A 14,716-nucleotide genomic window follows, 5' to 3' on the forward strand; every position below is an offset into this window, starting at 1 on the left:
ATTTGTACCTGTAGAATTACAGAAATGTATGTGAAAATGGGGGATTTTAATAGATATATCTGTAAATACTCTTAAATCAACAGTAACTAAGAGCCTGTGACTTTGTAGAAAATTACCTCAGGGGTTCCTTTTTTTAAGCCATGTGTTCAACATTCATAAAAGTTTAGGTTTGTGATGATGACAAAATTCTTGTAGCTAGTGTTAATATTGCTTTTGATATATTTGAGTCTATAAAATTCAAATATGTTATACACACTTTTTAATGTTTTTTGAAGAAACTGGAATAATCTAGTAGAAGAGTACCTGCCCACAGACTAGCATGTTTTGTAGCTCTGTCATCAGCAGCCTTTAAAATCTAATATTTTAAATTATTCAATTAAGGAAACTCTAGCTGTTAGTGTTTCAAGAGATCCAGAAAACAAGCAGAACTACAGTATTTATGTTCAAAAGTAGTGGGTCCCTTTATCTTGTTTGGAAATGGTAACCCAACCAGTTTATTACCTAGAAAAGATATCAAATCTTGGTCCCGGAGAGCTGCAATTCAATTGGTTTCATCAGTCAGCCTGAAAAACATAATTTTAACTTTGAAACACTTGTAAGTATTCTATAAATCAATCAATCAAGACTTTTGTTGAGTTAAGGGGAATCTGGATTGGATCTGGGCTGAATAGATCATTGCTCATTTAAAAAAAAATCAGTTTTATAACAGATTTATAAATCAATTATCTAATGATTACCTATAAAACCTGATGGTTTCCAGGAACAGGGTTCACGACCCCTGCTGTTGTACAAACAGGGTTTCTTACTCCACATCCCACTGTATTTTAGTTCCAGTTGAGCTCTCGGTGTGCAATGTGGAACTAATCATTTTATTAACTGAAATATTTTCATAATTGTCTACTAAATGAATGTAGTATGTTTAATGTTTCTCAGAAATAGTCATGATATACATTAACATCAAATGTGTTTATTGTGAAATGGGTGGTCTCCAATACTGGTCTTGGATTTTTTTACAGGTTACACTAAATCACGTCTTTGAAAAATTTGATACTCCTGGGAATGGATCCATTGAAAAAGTCATTCAGTTCAGTTGAGGGAATGCTGCTCCTTGAGGGTTTCAGGATATTCTGATTTTTGTTCCAAATCATTGTATTAGAGGTTAGGAGCCTGATAGGATCATCAATATCCCAGGTGTGTTGCTCTTCTTTAACTATTAGAAGAAAAATGCCTACAATACATATCAAAAATGTTATACAATTTCTAGCACAAAAAGTTCATATAACTGCTGTTTTAAAATAAACTCTTTAATAATTACATTACATAAGAAACAGAAGTGAAATACTTTAAAACTGACATTCTAAAACAGCTTTTGAATGCAGTAAAGCTTGAATATAAGATGTCATGGAAAGTTCTGAACTGCAGCACACGTCACATATTTACATGGAGGGTAGTGGTAAACATCCAATATTTCCTCAAAAAGATCAAATTAAATATAGAAATACAACAATACAACTGTTAAAATCTACGTTACAAAAAAAACGTATCCAAAGCATTTTACCAAGGATTGGGGAAATTCAAATATCCTGATATTGTAGGTATTTTATATTTTCTCATTCCAAAAAAAGCCCTGATATTACAACTGAGGTATTACAATCTTTTTATCAATGAACAACACATCATGCATTTTATTTGCCTGCTTTTACAACTGTAGCTTTTTAAATGCTACAGTAAAAATAACAGCTGTTACAGTACATCGATAAAATTAATTATCTCTGCTGTATTGATGTTCCTAGGCAAGGTTACTATTACCTTCTCTAAACAAACGTGCTACTGAAGAAATTCAACTGCTGTGGTATAATGAAAAAACATCAAATGAAAGATAACTGAAGTGCAAGAATAATACCAGTTATAATAACAAAATTGTCTAAGGGCACGAGTCTCGTTTAACAACAGTTCAGTTACTTTAGCTGGAAAATTGGTATTTGTGCAAAAGCATGAATTTAAAGATCCCAAATAGCCGTAATCTTCGTTAAATTAATTCTGATTTTGAGTAATTCTGATTGCCCAAGAGGCAAGGCAATCAATAATTTACCCAAAAGGCCTCTGATGCTGTCTTGTGTTATTATAACAATGTTATTAATGTAGCTTAGTTTGAGTCATTAAGCAATTGTTTTGCATTTAACAATTCACATTGATCAGAATCTTGAAAATCTTTACAACTAAGTAAACATACAAATATATGAGCAACTAATATGAAGTAGCTAATTAATCACATTTCTCAGACAAATTAATTGATTTTGATTAACATTTGCTTCTCCGGAGCCTACACAACTACAAAAGTTCCTTTTTATACGTGAAAATTTCGATCTATCATGATTACCACAGAGTTGCGTTTCTGCCCAGAGAAGGAAAAGCACTGTGTGAGAAAATTAGAACAATGTGAAGCACTACAGAAAGTGGGGAGCAAAAGGCAGGAAGTTGCCCCCACTTCACCTCCCAGAAGGCTGTAGGAAAGGCCTGCAACATTTCATCACTTAATCTGTCTGACAAAGGCAAAACCTTCCTCTCTCTCCTTTCCATAGGTTGCACAAATAAAGTTCTGCTCAGAATATTGGAGCCCTAAGAAAAAACTTTGCAGAATCCTCCTCTATTTCTGCAATGCCACAGCTGTAAAATGTCTTTCTGCACAGGAGTACAGGTATATGTGTAACAGGGGCTGAGGTTAATCATGTCTGAATTAAGTAGAAGAGCTTTCAAATGCTCAGCATGTGTCACAAGTAAACTCTCAACTGCAAAGCATTCAAATTACTGTTCTCTTCCCATTGTAAAGTCTAGTCATACATTACTAGAAACCTAAGGTCATAACATTTTCTCCAAATATAAATCAGCATTAGTCATATTTATAGAAAATATTATTAGTGCTGTGTTCTGTAATAGAAGGATTAAGGGTTGTACAGATGACTTAATGATTAATGAAAGTGTTAATTTTTGTTCTTGTATAGCAACACTTACTTTTGTAGGGTACTTGACATTTCTAGTCACTGTCCAACTTACCAATTATTGCATTAATTTAGATCATTCTGAAAAACAAATTAAATTTATTTGACCCAAATTTTAAAATATAATTATAAATATCAAATAGCACTACTGGATTCCCACAATGTCTGCTATTGCTTGTAACAGACACCAGTAAATCTATTTCTATACCTTTTGTAATTCTAAAGCAGAGCTTGGATTGAGCAAGAAGAAAGTATGTCATTTGGACAACTGTCATTTGGAATTCTGTTTAAGAACACTACTGTACTCAGCTCCTTAGACTTAAAGTTTCAAGTATCTGATCTGATGTGTAGATATCCAGAACAAAAGTTAAAGCTTTCCTACCTATAATCTATACCCACAGAAACCAAAACCTTGGCAGCAATCTGTTCTCCACAAAAATATTCTTTCCTGGCAGTAACCACTTATGATGCCTTAGTACTGCATAAAGAAACATTTTACATAGAAGATAAAGCTAGTCTCCCTTTTCCCTATGGTGTCCCAATTGTCAATACTAATTCAGTTGATATCTGCAACAGATTTCAGTAGAAAAGCCATTTCCCAAAGACTGTAAAAACACGGTTTAGAACCGTATGTAATGACGCTCCTTTAAGACTAAATGCAAACAAAGTTCCAAAGTTTTTCAAATGTTTTACAGAAAAAAATAAGAGTTGGAGCTAATGTATTTACACCCCATTTCAACAGTAATTTTGGAGGAAATTCCCACTTCTGTTTATGTTACAAAGCGGTCAGTGCTGATATCTATCTGAACAGCCTGTATATCCGTGGCAATCGCCCGTCTTTACTTGTTAAGGCTGCCTGGATGTGCTCGTGTGTGGGCAATTCTGTCAGGTCTCCCAGTGCAGCCACAGCTGGTTTACTGCGCAGCATCTTCGTTGTCACCCTTTTGATGTCACTTGCTGTAACTTTACCTAGAGAATTCAAAGGATACAAAAATTGCCTTTTCTTTAAAGCATAGTCTCAATTTACAGACATCTTGCGTCAGACTAAGCAGAACACTTGTCAAAACTCATTTACCATTTGGAAATTTTAAAAGAAGCAAAATACATTAGTGGAACTTCATGAAATGGTAAGCATAGAATCTAAATGAATTTAAGAATTTAAATTTAAATGTCATTGACATTTAAAGCCGAAAATTAAAAAATAACTATTAAGCTTCAACAAGTGTTGAATCAGTCGTGATTTACTGCCTCTAAAGCATGCTTCATCAGTGCTATCTGGCCAGCTGGAGGAGCTTCAAAGGATACACTGGCAGCACCCAGCCAGGTTAACATTCTGCTGTTGCTTTTTGAATCTGGGTCACAGTCAACTACATAATCCACATTAGAAGTAGTACTGTATGAACTATTGTCAGCCTGTAATTCAGTGCCATTAGAAGTGGCTCTGGAGCCCTCAGCCAGCTGCTTCTTTAATGTATCTGTTAGTGATAACACTGCATTCCGAGAATAATCTGGTCGACTACAAGGTCTCAACAATCCTGGCTGCCAATCAGCTAATCTGTTTCCCAATCAACTCATGATACATCCCACATTCGAACCAGTGGGATATAATTCGGATCCATTATCTCTGAATTAGAAAGCCCAGTGTGTGCATCACCTGGTTTAGCCACTAATAATAATAATAATTGCTTACACTTATATAGCGCTTTTTCTGGACACTCAACTCAAAGCGCTTTACAGGTAATGGGGACTCCCCTCCACCACCAATGTGCAGCATCCACCTGGATGATGCGACGGCAGCCATAGTGCGCCAGAACGCTCACCACACATCAGCTATCGGTGGGGAGGAGAGCAGAGTAATGAAGCCGATTCACAGGGGGGGATTGTTAGGAGGCCATGATTGATAACAGCCGATGGGGAAATTTGGCCAGGATGCCGGGGTTACACCCCTACTCTTTTCGAGAAACACCCTGGGATTTTTAATGACCACAGAGAGTCAAGACCTCGGTTTTACGTCTCATCTGATGGACGGCGCCTGTTTACAGTATAGTGTCCCCGTCACTACACTGGGGCATTAGGACCCACATGAGCCACAGGGTGAGCGCCCCCTGCTGGCCCCACTAACGCCTCTTCCAGCAGCAACCTTAGTTTTTCCCAGGAGGTCTCTCATCCAGGTACTGACCAGGCTCACACCTGCTTAGCTTCAGTGGGTTGCCAGTTGTGAGTTGCAGGGTGATATGGCTGCTGCTTATTAAACATGGAATCTGAAGTTAAAGTATACTTTTTTGCCAGATTAAGTGCTCACTTGAATTCAGATCCTTGGGTTGACATCATCTCATGATTGGATTAGCAGTGTGGGGAGAAACTACAAATGAAATAAAAAGAAAAAACAAAATCCTCCAGGACACACTTACTGATCATCTCACAGAGTTCATGTGGCAGTTTCCTCTTGCCTGTGGCCAGGACCTGCCGGCCCACATCCTCAAAAATGACCGGCCGGGACTCCAAGTTCATCATCAGCATGGACTTCAGTTGTGTCTTGGCTCGCTCCAGCTCCATCTGAAACACAGGGCACTGTGAATACCACTCACAGAGCGTAATCCCTTAACTTCATCTCTACCAAAAAAATATTTTGGTAAAAGAAAATGCTAATTAAGTGTCAAAACACAATTTCCACAAGATAAATCACGCTACTCAATTCTTGTGCTACGGTGGAGCGGTGGCTCTGTAGCTCAGGATCTGCGCCTGTGACTGGAAGGTTGCCAATTCAAATCCAGCAGCCGGCAGAGGAATCCTACTCCGTTGGGCCCCTGAGCAAGGCCCTTAACTCCAACTGCTCCAGGGGCGCTGTACAATGGCTGACCCTGCGCTCTGACCCCAAGCTTCTCTCCCTGTCTGTGTGTCTGTGTCTCTTGGAGAAGAAGCTGGGGTATGCGAAAAAGACAAATTCCTAATGCAAGAAATTGTATGGGGCTAATAAAGTGATGTTATGTAATGTTATGTTATATAACGTTTAGCCAGAGGTTTTTTTTGTAATATTCTTCATTTCATTTACAGTACCACAGTCCACCTTTAAATTAGTTCACCTGATTACTGCAGAAATTAATTAAATCTAAGGTGAATTATTTATTGGCATGACTGATTAGTAAAATTGGTGTTGCCAAAGCAAAAGAAATACAATTAACATAAAACAAAAATCAACAGACATTTACAATAAAGACACAATCATAAGATATTTACATATAGACATATGGAGAAGTATTGGGAGATAGGCTCACTGTTCCTCAGGCTGACAAGAGATCACATACTGTGCTGCCAGTTCAGCTGAGTTCCCTCCTCCCTCTCCCAGTAGGACTGAGACTTCTTGTGATTCTGGCAGGTGCGGGAATTCTGGGATTAGATTTGAAGGATGTTTCTCTAATCCCAGAATATTTGACACAGTGCAGTAGGAAGTGCACCTCTGTCTCTATGTCTCCCCACTGGCAGCCCAGTCTACCTGTGTCGCCAAGTTTCCATTGCCAGGCTGTGGCCATAGGGTCTGTTTCTTTTTGCCATTTCTTATCTTTGTCAAATATTCGGCTAGTGTGTATTGTCTATTTAGGGTTCTGTTGCATTCCAGTTTATGTTGTGTTTGTGTGTGTGTCCCAGTGTGTGAGATATTGTTATTTGATCTGTGCTGTGATGTGGTTGATTCTGAGTTGTGATGCTCTAGCAGTGCTGTCCTGAGGCTGGCTGGTGTTGGTGTGGCTCGGGCCAGTGAGCTTTAGGACCAGCTGGCTCAGAGAGCTCTTTGTTGGGCTCAACAGGGTTTTGTGGTGGTAGGTGTTTTGGTCACTGTTTTTAGGTGTAGCCAATACTTTAATACTCTCTTTTTTATGTTTATTATTAGTGGGTATTGGCCTAGTTTGGCCCTGTACGTGTTGTTAGGTGTTTTGCTCTGCACATGGAGGATGTTTCTACAAATCTCCATGTGCAGAGTTTCTATGGGGTGTTTGTTCCATTGAGTGTAATCCTGGTCTGTGAGGACACCCCACACTTCACTGCTGTATAGGGCAATGGGTTGGATTTCACTTCCAAATATTTGGAACCAGATTCTTGTTGGTGGGTTGATGTTGAAAAGCCTCCTTCTTATTGTATAGAAGGCCCTGAGGAATTACCTCTCCAGGTGTAGCAGCCATCTGGATAAATTCCCTGGTTATAATTTCAACCATTTCCCGCACCTGCAAAATGATAACGGAATTTAAAATGCACATTCATCTGACTGCAACAATTTAGACTGCAATCAGTCCCTTACATGAGTGGCTTTGTGTCTGCTAGTTTTTGTTCCAATTGGGCACTTAATCACCAGCATTCATTGGAGCATGAACTGATTAGCTTGCTGGTTTAGATTTCTTTGGTTTAAAAAATGCTTTAGTTAAACTGCATTGTTTCTAATAGCTTCAGCACACACATCTCTAGATCAGTTATAAAACTCTATAAAACTCTTTGAAGTCACTTGATCAATTGATGATGAACATACACAGGTGGGAATGACACTGTATCAGACACCCCCACAGTGTTTGCCTTCTGCTTAAATCCAGTTGGTTGTCAAAAAACACATATGAATGAGGTCAGTCCTGATTAACACAGTATTCACTCTAATTCAAAACACATTACGTTTAAGAGATGAAAGCATTTTTAGACAAAACGAAAGCCTCACATAGAAAACTAAACAAATTAGCACTAGTAACTAAGGGCTCAGTTTGAACAAAAACCAGCCAAAACAGACTCAGTCAAGTCCAAGACTAGGACTGAGAACCACTGCCTCACAAGATGATTTCCAACACACCTGTTCAGTATATAATGGTTTTCACCTCAAAAAAAAGTTGAGAAAATCTTTAAAAAACACAAAGTGATGCTATGGCTTTCTTGAGGTACAAGTGAAATATAAATAAGTTTGAAGTATTACCTGTCTGGGGTCTGCACTAGCATGGATACACAGCAAACCAGTGTCTTCATAGCTGTGGTGGTAGGATGTTGCATTATACATCCAGTGATGTCTGCAATTAAAAGCAACAGACATGTTCTAAAATCTGTCACCACCTTAGCAACTACATTGGAAAAAATACCCACATACCACATTTCTATAGCATCAGCAACAGAAACGACACTAGCTCCGCTTGTTTCTGCCCTGTAGTAGTGAAGTCACAATGCAGTTGTCTTGAAACAGGGAATAAAAACATATCTAACTTCTTTTCACCGTGTGAATGCAAATGTCACATCACAACAGCTTTTGTAATTTTTTAACAAGTGGTAATTCTAAAATTAAAACTTTGAGTGCACTACAAAACACATGAAGTAATAGTGCTAATAACTCTGCTTTTATAATATTACATGCATTGTAGTATAGGTCTTTGTAAGACATTCAAAAAGCATAAGTCATTAATGAAGCATATGTTTTTCATGCAAGTCAGCATCAGAGGTTAGTACTTGCTAATAAGCCTGTAACCTTACCTGTTCAGGACATTGAGGTACAGTCGTGTGAACATGCCTTTCCCAGGACCGCCCGCTGAAAATGACCCTCCCCCTCCCATCATCATGTTAAGAACAGCAAAGGGAATGAAGTCATCCTCCTGATAAAAAACAGCAATCCAGCTAAGAAAACACACACAACAATCATGCACTCGTCTTAAAAGTTTGCTTTAGGAACTAAAGATAGATAACTAAGGTGAAGGAAACTGTAACAGACATTCCTTAGTCTATGGGATATTTTTTTTATATGGGAAGATGAGGAACCATGACTGGAAGGAAAAAAGGAACATCACAATAAGCAGATTTCTACCATGTTTATATACAAGAACACCCTGAAAGATCACTGACCAGGAAGGAGCAGCTCTCCAGGCCGATCATGATATGTGTGAGCTCTGGGATGGGAGTGGGACCCAGGCTGACATCAGACATGTCTTTCTCATTCTGGAGAGATAAAAGAATCCCAGGCTCAACACAGGATATTTAGTACACACCATGCCGACTTCCACATGCTTAACTGCTCATATTAACATTGGGGGTTGTTAACTTAAAAACTTGAATGCCGAGTTGACATTTTTCATTTTAACATTTTCTTCACACACACCCTACTTAGGACTTCCCAATTGTTTTTAATGTCTCAGCAAACGGCAACAATCACAGTAGTGCGCAGAGAGAATGAGGAGGGAGGCTCTAGTCATTGAGCCACTCCTAACCAGCGAGTTAATGTTGACAAGCGGGGGATCTCAAACTTAAGCTTGCAGGCTTATTCTGGAAAAGTCGAGAAAGTCCTACCCTTGCCCTGATGGGGCTCGGCCGATTGTGCACTGCCTATTGGGAAATCCCCTCACTGATTCAACTGAGGCCAGCACAGTGGTATGAATTGTTGCCTCATAGCACTGGGGCTCTGGGTTCTCCAGACCTGTGGCACGATCTGCGTCGAGTTTGAATGTTCTCCCCAAGTTTGTGTGGGTTGCACCAAGTGCTCTGGTTTCCCCCCCCACAGTCGAAAAAAAAAATAAGTTAACAGACGTCTGGGAACATTAGCCCTGTCTGTGTTTGTGTACACCCTGTGTTGGACTGCTGTCCATTCCAGGGTGTATCCTGCCTTAAACCTGTTGCTTGCCAGGATAAACTCCAGCTCCCCCGTGACCCTGAGTCGGAAGAAGTGGTTAAAAAAACAGATGAATAATTCATATTTCCCTGCATTCAAATAGGTCGAACATTTTCTGTTGTTCTCTGTAAGCAAGACGCTTCTTGCATCACAGCATTCCAATGCCTTTTTAACTTAGCAGACCCAAAACTGAAAAGCCTAAGAAACAGACCACTTTCAGATCTGCTAAGCATTAATGATTGTCAGAGGCCAGGCATTCTCCAGTTTCAACACTCTATGCGGACCTTAGTGGGTGGTCTAACCTTGATGATGCCCCCCGTGTACTGTGCCTCAGAACGGTCCACACTGCCAGGTTTCCCCGTGCCCCACACTGGCTTCGTATCCAGCAGGTACTTCCTGGCACACTCCACCAGCTGCTCATGCTCAACGCCCACCCCAGCCAGCACCATCCGCTCAGGGCCGTAGTAGCAGCGCAGGTACTCGTGAATCAAAGTCTTGTTGATACTTTCGACATTCTCTGCAGGGCAGAAGCGAGGTAGGCCCACTGTGTTCCCCCTATAAGCAGCCTAGGGACAGAACATCAGTTAACATTCACCACAGAGGTTCTCATTAACTTTCCTCTAATCAACAGGTTTCTGCTGGTTAACAAGAAAGAATAAATCTGCATGTAATTGGAGATGAAGATGTCTTTCTCCATATGCCCATGTGACACTAGTGGAGCTTGCAGTTCTAAAGCATATCCTGCATGTGAATTTTAGAACTGAGATTTGATTTATTGCCTCGGAGTAATCTATATCTGCCATAAATCAGCAAATGACTCGGGCAGTATAGAAACTGAAGGCTGAAAATAGATAGTGTTATAAACTTGGAAGACAGACAAGTTCCCATGACTGTTCACATGAAAGCCCAATGCTAGAGCTGCTGCTACTTACACTTTTCTTCAATTTTTCCTTCACTTACTTTTTAAGACTTTGAGCTAAAAAAAAAAAACACCTGTTCATGATCATAACCTCCTTACATGCAGCTCTCCATTCTCTTTTCTAAATGAATAGTCAAAGGCACTCACATTCTAACAGATTTTTTTTTTAATTAGGATGGTCTACACCCTCTCCAGAACTTGTAATCACTAAAAGATTTTTCTTTCAGTAATTACTTCTCCATTCTGCAATATGCGTTATGGTTTCCCCTGGGGACAAGGTTGCCCATACACACATGTGTAATCTGTTTGATCTCCAAAGTAAAACAAAGAATTAGTTGAGGTCTTTTTATTGCCATCTTCAGGACTTCAATATCACAGATGAAGCTGTTTCTTGGACATTATTGGAATAATATTTATGGATTTATGATGCCAGTGAAGAGGACAGCAGAGCTTGCTGCTGGTGTTTTCAAGGCCATATTGAATGGGATTTCTGCTGTAGCTGTCAAACTATTTTAGAAGTCTATTAAAGCAGATTTGGAGGCAAGTAGCTCAAAAGGTGAGAGGCGAACACTTCTTCAAGTTTATAAAATTAAAAAATAAAAATTGTCACAAAAAAAACTTGGAAGCTATCCATAACCTATAACTTAAGCACCTCATATCTAGCTAGGTCTTCTAGGTGGAAAACAGTACTTCACAATTGCTCTTGACCTTAGATCTAACATTTACCAAGTGGTAAACTGTTGTTCGAAAAGAGCACAAATAGGAGTTAGTTACCGCATGTATCATTTCAGTCAGCAGGGGCTCGGGATCAGGTCTCATGTTCAGATCTTCTAGCTCAAAGCGGACAGCCATCCGGGTCATCTCGATTTCATCATCTGAACGCAACAGCAAGAGGAGATTACCAGATTTCAGATTATCAGATTACCAGCTGTTTAGATCAGTATTTTACAAAACAAAATAACATGAATACAACATAAATGTAACTACTGTAAAAGGCACTGATGAGCTTTTTTAGAAATTAAAGAAGAATCGTACACATCAAACTGAGAAAATCTATCTAAAATGTCAAGTTACCCAAGAAAAGAAGCCATTCTGTAAACAATCTCCAATGACCCAGAAGGGAAGTACAGACATTTGAACTAGTGCATGCTTACCTTTTTTTTTTAATAAAGGGAACTAAACCTAGATTTTATCTTGTGCCTTATTACTAGGTATTTTAAAAATTAAAGCACTATACAACCAGATCCATACTTATAAATTACATGATGAATAGACCTTATTTTAAAAACTGTCAATTGCTCCAACTTTTAATTACTTAGTTAAAAAAAATGTGATTTTTGCTAGGATAGAAGTCAACATTTTTTTATTGAACAGCATTAATATTTTATTCTTAGTCCCAAGAAGTGATAGTTTGTAAATGATTGGGGTTACCTGTCAATCTAGGCTGCAGTACCGCGTCAGACAACAGACTGACCACTGTGTCCAGTCCTTTCACTTCTGCTGACACTGCATACATCGTGGTATCTCTGTTCGGAGACCATGACATAAGCATTTTCACAAAGTTTCACAAAGAAGCACAAGGCCAGGTCTCCATTTCATGGTTACAACTAAAAAACATGACATTTGTGTTTTATTACCTGGACGTCTGGCAGTCACAGATTCCCCCATGCTTTTCCAGAGTCAAAAGGATTTCATCCTTGCTTCCATACTGGGCTGTGGACTTAAATGACATTGCATATTTATGCATAAAAAAAGTGTAAAGGTTTATATCAAACCTTAATGTTAATAATAATCAACAGAGACAATGCCAGAACTTACAGAAAATGCTAGCTTCTCAAGAAAATGTGAAATTCCGCTTGGATACTTTGCTTCATGTCTGGATCCAGAATTTATCAAAACTGAAATGGCAAAAAACACATATGAATCCTCAAAATAATACTATGCACACAGACAAAAAAGGAAAAAACTGCTTAAGCAGTAATGTAATGATTTAATGAAAAAAATTGATTTTAACATTTTTTATCTTGATCCCCTGAATTCCTTTTGCTGCACAAAGTGTGTCTATCTTCTATTAGTGATGTGCTTTATAATAATAATAATAATAATAATAATAATAATAATAATAATAATAAACTTTATTTTATATAGCGCCTTTAAAGGTGGCTTCACAAAGTGCTTTACAGAATGACAACAACAATAAATAAAAAGAATACACAAGATAAAACACAATTACAATATATAGAGGAGACCGTGGATGGTGCTACTAAGAAAAGAAGAGGGGTGAAGAATGGAACAGTTAAGTAAAGGCTTTTCTAAAGAAGGTTTTGAGCCTGGATGTGAAGGAGTTTAGAGAAGGTGACTCTCTGATATCCTTGGGGAGACAGTTCCAGAGCTTGGGTGCATAACACAAGAAGGCCCTGTCACCCATACAATGTAGACAGGCTTGGGGAACAGTAAGGAGACCAGAGTTAGAAGAGCAAAGGTTGCGAGGTGGGGAGTAGAGCGATAATAGTTCAGACAGGTACTGAGGTGCCAAGCCATGCAGAGCCTTATAGGTGAGCATGAGGATTTTAAAGTCTAAACGGAATTTGACCGGAAGCCAGTGCAAGGACTCCAGGATAGGAGTAATGTGATCATTTGCACTAGACCCGGTCAGGATTCTGGCTGCTGAATTTTGGACATACTGCAGTTTATTCAAAGTAGATTTAGATACCCCAGCGAGTAGAGCATTACAGTAGCCAATTCGAGAGAACACAAATGTGTTGATTAGCTTTTCAGTTAGTGACAGCATAGGGTGTAGTCTAGCGATATTTCTGAGGTGAAAAAAAGATGTTTTGACAAAATGTTGCACATGTGGGTCGAATGATAAGCCAGAATCAAATATAATCCCAGGGTTTTTTAATTTAGATTGAAGCTCAAGTACAGAACCATCTACAGATAGGGTTACAGGACTGGCTTTACAAAGTTAATGGGGGGTGTCAATAAGCATGACTTCAGTCTTGTCGCAGTTAAGATGACGGAAATTTTGAGTCATCAAAATTTTTATATCAGAGATGCAGTTAGAAAGAATAGAGACAGCCACATCAGTGACAGGTTTGGTATGGATGTATGCTTTTGTAGAGTTGGAGAGATGGTACTATATAACATTTTGCTGGACCTATGTGTGGAGTCCAGTGATTTGGGGGACTAGACCTATTTAGATAACAACAATAAAAGTAAACCTATATTTACTTTTATTTCAGAAAAAGTTCTGCTTACTTCCAACTGTGCAGAATTGACCAAACTTATTCTGTGAAGCCACTTTGAGTCCATTTTCCAGCATTGTGATTTTAGTTTCATATTTCTCCTGGCCATCCACAGTGGCAAACACTGGCTTGGGAACTCCAGGCAGGGGGCTAGACAAAGAGATGTTTGGGTAGCCACTTCCACTGCTATACCTCCTATAGGCCGCAATCCCAAATCTGGATTAAGACAAATAAGACACTTCAAAAACAATTCTACTGCACATTCAAATTACACATATATATGGCTAGATAGACAATGGCTAAGAATTTTAATCTGACACTATTAACATTTGTTGTTTTTTTAAACTTTCGATGATAAAAACAGCAAAGTGCAACAGACAATTTAATTTTCATTCTACTTAAAAATATATCACGGTCACTGAATAGCTACAGTATGTTATGATGTGTGGATCCATCCATGTGAACCAAATGATAATGGTAATAAAAGACTAAAAACAATGACATTACATTCTTTTCACCATTTATCAGTCATGAAATATATAAAACAGAAATCAAATCATAACAACCCTTAAGCACTGATATTCTGTCATTCTTAATGTAGAAAGGTGTTTTACAACCGCTATTATGACGGATAAACACAATGTCACGAGAGTAAGACATTTCTCTAACGATTAACACAAACAAAAATAACCGAACTTCCGCAATCAAACTGTCACAGCGTACAATAAATTCAGATCGATTTCTCTAATTTTACCTTAACAATTAAATAAATAATCGTACTGTCTATAATTACCTAGGCACCCTGCTCCAAGTTCTCAGCTTTGCCATGTGCGCCGCCATCTTGAATTGACAATAACCTCTTTCAGCGATCCTTTTTCCGGAAACCGTTCTGCAGAACACTTCCGTTTTAGGTTGTTGCTGAGCAACTATAACCACA

At 38.6% G+C, this 14,716-nt stretch overlaps 1 protein-coding gene across 5 annotated transcripts; it reads right to left on the minus strand.

The window, feature by feature from the left end:
* Positions 1 to 436: 436 nt before the first annotated feature.
* Positions 437 to 14,700, minus strand: pmpca (peptidase, mitochondrial processing subunit alpha). 5 transcript variants are annotated; one of them, XM_069183180.1, is made up of 14 exons: positions 14,573 to 14,700; positions 13,793 to 13,995; positions 12,353 to 12,432; positions 12,172 to 12,254; positions 11,966 to 12,060; positions 11,309 to 11,409; positions 9,918 to 10,181; positions 8,856 to 8,948; positions 8,490 to 8,608; positions 7,945 to 8,035; positions 7,154 to 7,216; positions 5,411 to 5,555; positions 3,843 to 3,968; positions 437 to 563 (listed from the first exon to the last, which is right to left on the minus strand). In XM_069183180.1, exons 1-14 carry the CDS (start codon positions 14,617 to 14,619, stop codon positions 559 to 561), a joined length of 1,515 nt encoding a protein of 504 aa, XP_069039281.1. In that variant the 5' UTR covers positions 14,620 to 14,700; the 3' UTR covers positions 437 to 558. The 5 variants fall into 5 exon arrangements, with proteins under 5 accessions (XP_069039281.1, XP_069039280.1, XP_069039279.1 ...); XM_069183179.1 differs by lacking the exon at positions 437 to 563 and adding an exon at positions 948 to 1,210; XM_069183178.1 differs by lacking the exon at positions 437 to 563 and adding an exon at positions 948 to 1,228.
* Between the last annotated feature and the right edge of the window lie 16 nt (positions 14,701 to 14,716).

The sequence above is a fragment of the Lepisosteus oculatus genome, chromosome 24, assembly GCF_040954835.1.
Source record: "Lepisosteus oculatus isolate fLepOcu1 chromosome 24, fLepOcu1.hap2, whole genome shotgun sequence".
Lineage (NCBI taxonomy): Eukaryota > Metazoa > Chordata > Actinopteri > Semionotiformes > Lepisosteidae > Lepisosteus > Lepisosteus oculatus.